The 7,586-nt window shown below is 28.4% G+C and overlaps 1 protein-coding gene across 1 annotated transcript; it reads right to left on the minus strand.

Annotated features, from left to right (window-relative positions):
* On the minus strand, positions 1,586-2,867 carry LOC109333827 (acyl-CoA--sterol O-acyltransferase 1-like). Its single transcript, XM_019569403.1, has one exon. It carries the CDS (start codon positions 2,830-2,832, stop codon positions 1,603-1,605), a length of 1,230 nt encoding a protein of 409 aa, XP_019424948.1. The 5' UTR covers positions 2,833-2,867; the 3' UTR covers positions 1,586-1,602.

Here is a 7,586-nt window from a genome sequence, read left to right on the forward strand (position 1 = left end):
GCTTATTTGTGACATTTGTAGTAGTAATTAATTTTTTAATTATGTATAGTCATATTTTTAAATTGTATAAAACTATCTAAAATGATATTAGAGGTACTACCAAACATAATAGATTATAAATTAAAGTATTTATTGTTGATGGCTTTTTGGTCAAATTTATAAGAGGAGTTAAACTATCCCTGATTTTAGTACAATTATGAATCTTCTTTTTCGTTTTATACATATTTAAATTATTCTAATTTATATACATACATTTTATTCAGTATTAACTACCGATGCGTATAATCTTTTGAACAATAAAAAGATGATAAATGTAATTAAGTTAAACTTCAATGAATGTTACTGCAATTCAATCTTAATTGCTTAATTATACTTTAACTAAGATAAATTGATTATTTGTAAATTTGCATATATACATAAAACTGAAACACTCTCACCTTTTGCATATTTAAACAATATTTTCTTAGAAGTATTGATGCGATTTGTAACATGAAAAAAATAATAAAGATATATTCACTCTTATACAATTTGGATTTGACTTAAAGGTATACCATAATTTGTGGGAATATTATGAAATTAAACAAAGTTGTATCATTTTTTCTTTATGACTATTGTCATTAGTAAGCATATTTGTTTCAAAAATAAATGGCGATTCATAAGTACTTAAAACTAAAATTCAAAGTCAATCTCAATATATTTTATTTGTTAATATTATTTTAAGACTTATTGAAGATGACTAAAGATATAATAGACAATCCGAGATCAAATAAAAAATGATAGTCATATATTAGATATACTAATATACACATAAATATTTTATATTGTCAGTACATCATCCATAATTTACATTTAATAATTATTGAGTTTTAAATATATAAGTAATACACATGAATAATAATGAAGGATAATATTAATATGCTATGTATAAAACTTCACAATGAGTCTACATAGACATTACACTTTTTAAAAACAATAAAATAAAACCATTAACAAAAGTAGTCTCACACAATAAATTAAATGAAACTTAACATTATTGTGCATAATAATCATATTCAATAAATTGATCTATATGGATTCGATTAAACAACCCCTCATGACAGAGGCGTGAGACCATAACATTAAATTTTGAATTGATAAACAAGGTACCAATGTACTTTTTTCACAACGATAAAACTTAAAAGAGAGGTTTCGTTTGTATAAATAAAACCATAAAACATTTTAATATAAGTTTTTAGTGATGAAATAATACATAAATTATGACTTTACCAATTCCTCTCCTCCAGTATTAGAAAATGAGGAATAATAATCTTCTTTTTTTTATAAATTTAAACATTATTCTATTAAAAATAATTTAAAATCAATATCATTAAATATTTATTGTCTATATATCATAGTCTCCACCTACTAATAGATCTTAATCTACACCAAGTAAAAAGATCTTTTAGTACTCCAAAGAATCTATTGATAAACTATAAACCTCACAAGGACATTCATCAGTTATTCACTTGAAAAATTGAAAACATACAAACCTTAAAAAAAACAGAAGATAAATATTTTATACTCACTATTATGTATATTTCTTTTATCATTAATGATAAACAATTATTTCTTTAAAAAATAATTTCCATAAAGATCCATCCCAAACTCAACAATAGCATTCAGCTCTTTGATTTCTTTCTCAAAAACGTGAGACCGCACGAGCGCCGGCAGAAACAACAACAACGCCGTGTAGATCACGAACACCACCGTGAGCGGCCACGACACCAACCTCGGCAACTTCCACTTCCCCTTTAGCACCTTCTTAACAGAAACCTCAATAGCCAAACACACCCCATGAAGGAGGAAAAAACACATAGAATCCCAAGAAGGTTCCCACGCTTCAAACGTGCGTTTTTCCCTTTTCACGTAATAGAAAACTAGTTCATGCATCAACCCTGATACTGCAAAAGTAGATATTATTGCAGGAAGTGGAGCCCACTTTCTCCCAATAACACGTGTTGATACATTCACCACGGGTTCGTATATTGTAGGGTGAAGGATTTGGTTCACCATAAGGTTCCATCTTTTTCCCCAAAAGTCTTGCAATGAGGTGCATAAATAGGGTTTGTTGAACTGTGGTTCAAGCTTTATGCCCAGAAGTTTTCGAACCAATAGGGAAATTGATGCTAAAATAAATTCTAGACCAATATACATATGGAGACTATACAAGAATAATTTGAACTTCGGATGCAAAATTTCATTCTTTGCATAGATAGGAATCAAAAGGGTTAATACAATAACAATTATGGCAAATGAGTAGTTGACTGGTGATGATTTGTGGCCATTTTTGGTGATTTGACTATTTTGTGTGTTTCTAGAGACATCTTCTCTGGGTATATGAGTAAGATTGCATTCATCTGCCTTTTCTCGAACCCTATTAGGTTTGAGACTGATGCCTTGTGAATCGCGATTATTTTGTGTGTTTGAAGGGCTGGGTTGGTGTTGTTGAAATAATTTGATGGGGAGCAATGAAACGAAGATAAAATAGGACAAAGAGAGGGGAGGTTTGGAGGATAGGGGACCCTTGCCAAGGGCAAAGAGGAGGAGTTTGAAAGTGGAAAGCCAACCAAGGATGAAAGAAGTAGGGCCTCCAAGGTGAACTGAAGTGAGCCTTAGAGGGAGAAGAAGGAGAATGAGTATGGCTGGGAAGACTGCAAGGATTCTAGTTTTACCTTGAGGGATGAATTTGCCAATTGTGTGGCAATAGCACATTGTTGATGCAGCTATAGTCCATACCATAATGAAGTTATTGAATTCTCCATCCATGTGATCCATTTTAATTTTGATTCTCATACACTCCTTTTTCTTTCGTATGTGATAAAAAATGAGATATTTTTACGAGTGCAATGATATATAGTACACAATAATCAACTTTAACACCTTTTCCTTGTACGAAAACGTTTACGAAACATGTGATTTGGGCACCTTTAATTAATAATTCTAGAATAAATTCGTGCAAAAGTTAATGAAAAAAGATGAACAAACAACCATAATAGGGATGTTTTTTGTGAGACGGTTGGAAACTCCACCGCACTTAACTAAAGGGCTAATTGATTATGTGTTTTACTATTCACTACTAGATTTCGCCTTTTGTAATGGGGAGTGAGTGTCACTTTACTAGTGCTTAATGGATGTTGGTGAGGGTATTCGGACTTTCATTTTGTTGTTATGTATACTTTTCATCAGTGGCATGGTGTAGAAGGTTCTCATCTAGTAGGTGGCTCCCACCACCTAGTTAGATATGAGAAATGTAAATATATACACTTTTATTTTAACAATTGAAAAGTAAATCAATCTTGTCATTGTATTAGTTTGAAATCCTATTTTTTAATATTAATAATAAGGCAAAGTTCTTGAGAACAATATTTGTTGGATGTACACCAAAAAAATGAAGTTCCTTTATACAAAAAAAAACTATTTTCCATCTATGAAAAGTAAATTTAAGCAGGCTAATGGCTGATGTAGGGAGAAAGGGCAAACCAGTAGTTTCAGGGAAGTGGTAAAGCAAAACCACACTTGCCTCAGTACACAAATGGGTTCCAACGTTGGTTAAGTTGATTGATTAGATCCATAAGGTATATTAAAATTAAATAAATTAGAAATGAAAAAGAAAAAGTAAAAACCAAAACTCGTACATATGATAACAATTATTTATTATTATATATAATATATTATTAAAAATGAGAGTTTTGACCATCAATTTAATTCTTATGAGCAAGTTGTGGTAAAATCATATGAATTAAGTACAACTAAAAGGAAACAGTTAAAAGAAATCATACAAATTAAGAACATTTTTTTATAATTAAAAAAAGGAAAATGATGAATAATTAATTTTGAAAAAATGAAAAGCATTGACATTTTCAATTCGGAAATAAATAATTTCCCTAATTCCAAAATAAAAAATTGCAAAAAAATCTACATCACTTTACTACTATCAAATAATGTTAGAAAAATGAATTTATGTTATTAACAGTAGACCATAGAGTATATTACACTTACATCCCCAAGTTTTAGTGATATTACATAAATTATTTTTCATTTATTGTATCTATACAAACTATATATATATATATATATATATATATATATATTACCCTGATGGGCAGTGGCGGATCTTGATCTAAACTTTAGGAGGGGCAATAATATTTAGTTACTATTTACAACTAAAACTAATTTAGTAATGAAATTTTTTAAAAAACGCACATAACTGAACTAGAGTAAAAAATTCAAATATTTCATTTTCATATAAATTGTATGTTGTATTCAAGAAATTCATTTGTTATCTTACTATGTAATTTTGTTTATATAATTTTGTTTGTAGGGCTTCATTGTTGAAAAATATATTTATATAGTAGCTGAATCTCAATAGTCAAGATAAAACAGATAACTTAATAAAACATTATATGACTAACAATGATTTAGAAATTTTCAAACATGAATGACGACTAATGACTCCAAGAAAAAATGTTCAAATTGACATTTTAAACTAATCTTTTGTTGCTCATTAAAATTCATAAAATAAAATATTTGGACAAAAAAATACATATACTATCAACTTTAAATGACATATAAGCATCCTTAGAATATATATTATGAATACATACATAATCTTTTTATCAAGTGTAAATCATTACGCACTCAAATCAAGTATATTACTATAAGCAATATCATCATCTGTATGTTAAGAGTTTGATTCATCACGTATAATTTTTAGAATAATCATACAAGTTATACAATATTTATTTATCAAGCTACAAATTAGAGAAATATTTAAATTTCAAATAGTTTTTGTATAAAGACATCATTTAGGTATAGTTAAAGAGAATATATTTCTTATTCCAAAAAGGGTGTCACTCTATGTATCATCTTTTATAATTTTAAAGTTTAATAATTAATTATTTTTCTCGTCAACCACAACAAGTGACACTTAAAGTAACACACTTTGTGGGACAACAAATATATTTCATAAGATAAGAAGGTAAAAAAAATATTTTAAAAAACTCAGGGGGGGCAGCTGCCCCCACCTGCCCCTTAAATCATCTGCCCCTGCTGATGGGGATGATCAATGTAATTTTTGAAACAAAGAAATGACCATTGTAATTAAGTTAAAATCTAAGGAGTGTAAGTATAGTTTACTTTTAATTAATTAATTATACATTAGTTAGTATAAATTTATCATTTTAAAATTTGCATATATAATTTGATTACGAAATCAATATTTTCTTATGTATATTTAAGCAATGTCTTCTTAGATTTATTGATGTATTTTAATTTGTAATGTATTGAAATGAGCATTTTACAATTTATTATATTTTTGTTTCTATTATATCATGTGTCACTCATCATTTAGGGAACGTCCATGAGATAAATTTTGACACATACTACGTTGTTAGGTACTTGTGAACATTCAATTTTGTCCAGCTTAGGATATGTAGAAGTAAGATAAACCCTTGTCAAACATATAAATAAAAAATAAAATAATTTGTCTCAGTAGTTAACTAAATTTTTTAAGAGTATAAAAACTCATATTGTTAGTGATGGTATTGCTTTAATATGTGTAGACACAATGCTAATATATTATCTAGTCTGTAATCGACTCCCGAGTTCACCTCTTCCTAAGTTGCACAGTCGGTTTCTACAAAAAATTGGGTCGCGACAACACAACAATGATCATTTCTCAAAACTTAATTGACAAAATGATCATTATTTCTTTTCTTAGTAATAATATTTTAATATAAAAATACATTATTCACAATATTATCAGTTTACATATAAAATATGAATTTTTTATGTGATTTCGATTGTCTATTGTATCTTTAGTCATATATAATAAGTCTTAAAATAATGATAACAAAATGACAACACATGTACTATTGTTTCATTTAAAACATTTAGTAGTTCTAGTCTTATATTGTTAACAACGACTGATTTAAATGTTGGAGATAAAATAAAATATATTGATATTAACTTTAAGTTTCTAGGTATGAACCATTATTTATTTGAAATATATATTTATACCATTATATAAAGGCAAAACAATGGTTAACCGCCATGGATGGATTAATTTTGATATTCCAATTTTAGCCTTTGCTCTATTATTAAGTAACTTCCATATTCTATCTCAATTTTAAACTGCAAAACAAAAATTGATACATGTAAATTATCTAATAACATAAAATTATTTATATCATTATATAAAGCCAAAATTCATTTTAACTACCATGACATGGTATAATTTTTTAATTCCAATTTAGTCCTCACTCTTTGTTGTAACTTCCTCTATCCAAAACTCTTAAACTGCTCATTCTCTCACGTTCTCACATTCTCATCCTTTTTTCTTCTTCTATTCTCCACAATCAACTCTCTCTTCTCTCAGGTTGTGGTAAAAAAATAAAAGTTTATAAAAAAAGAAAGAGACCCAATAACCTAATAATGCAAATGGGTTCTCTCTTGGAGGACTTTGAATCCATGAGGGCTGGAAAAGTACTTCTCCATCATGTTAATGAAGTGATTGTTGTCATGAACGGAGCATGGTGGATCCTTCACCATAAGTGCTATGCTGTCTTTGATGCAGCGGTTGTGATCAGCGTAGAGGGCGGTGAGTTGGGAAGTGAGTTTTTGATCGCACTCAACGCTGGAAATGGTGAGATAACAACATAGACCACATTTGCATTATCAGGTTATCTCATATTGTTGTGCCTCATACCTCATTCTACAATTGCAATATTATCGTTTTCTCTTATGTTATCATCTACTCAATAAGTTTTAAAAACAATTTCAATTTATTATTTACAGTTTAAACTCTGGTTAATTTTGAGAAACATTTGTTATAATTGTACGTTTAGGGTGAATACGTTAAGAGAAGTAATATATTATTCTTTGGTATTATACATCATATTCTCTTAGTTTCCTCTTTCTTATCTTTAATTTCTATTTTATTTTGATGTAGTTTATAAAACATTATGCACAAAAGATGTTCGACGAAATACTTCACCCATTGCATGTAGAAACAACAATAGGTATGCATATTTTCTTTTCACATTTTGGTGTGGTTATCGGTTGTACTTTGGCCAGTGGTTACTGTTTGTGAAAAGTTCCAATGGAATGTAGTACTTCCATGTTCTTTTACTTTTTTTTCTTTTCTTCACCAAACTGCTTCATATTCATCTTATATTATATGGGTTACTTCATTTTATATTTTTGCTTCGTTATGTAGGATAAATTGCATCTTTACAAAAGATGTTGTAACACTTTTTTCCAATGATTATTATCTCATAGCAAAGAAGTAAAAGTATATTCAGTAGATGTAGATAATTTATGCAATATTAGTGGGTGACAAAATCAAGGGATTTCAATAGGCAGGTAGAAAATTTTGAGTTAGTGGAAAATGTTTTATAATAAATCTTATTACTCTTTCCTTTGTATATATTTGTTTTGCCACTTATTTTTTATTCTGAATTTTGTAGCTTTTCTAAATCTTATTACATAGTGCATGCCTCATATTTACTTTAAATTTACATGGATTGTTAATGTACATTCCTCCCAAT

The sequence above is a fragment of the Lupinus angustifolius genome, chromosome LG19 (genome assembly GCF_001865875.1).
Source record: "Lupinus angustifolius cultivar Tanjil chromosome LG19, LupAngTanjil_v1.0, whole genome shotgun sequence".
NCBI classification, from domain to species: Eukaryota; Viridiplantae; Streptophyta; class Magnoliopsida; order Fabales; family Fabaceae; genus Lupinus; species Lupinus angustifolius.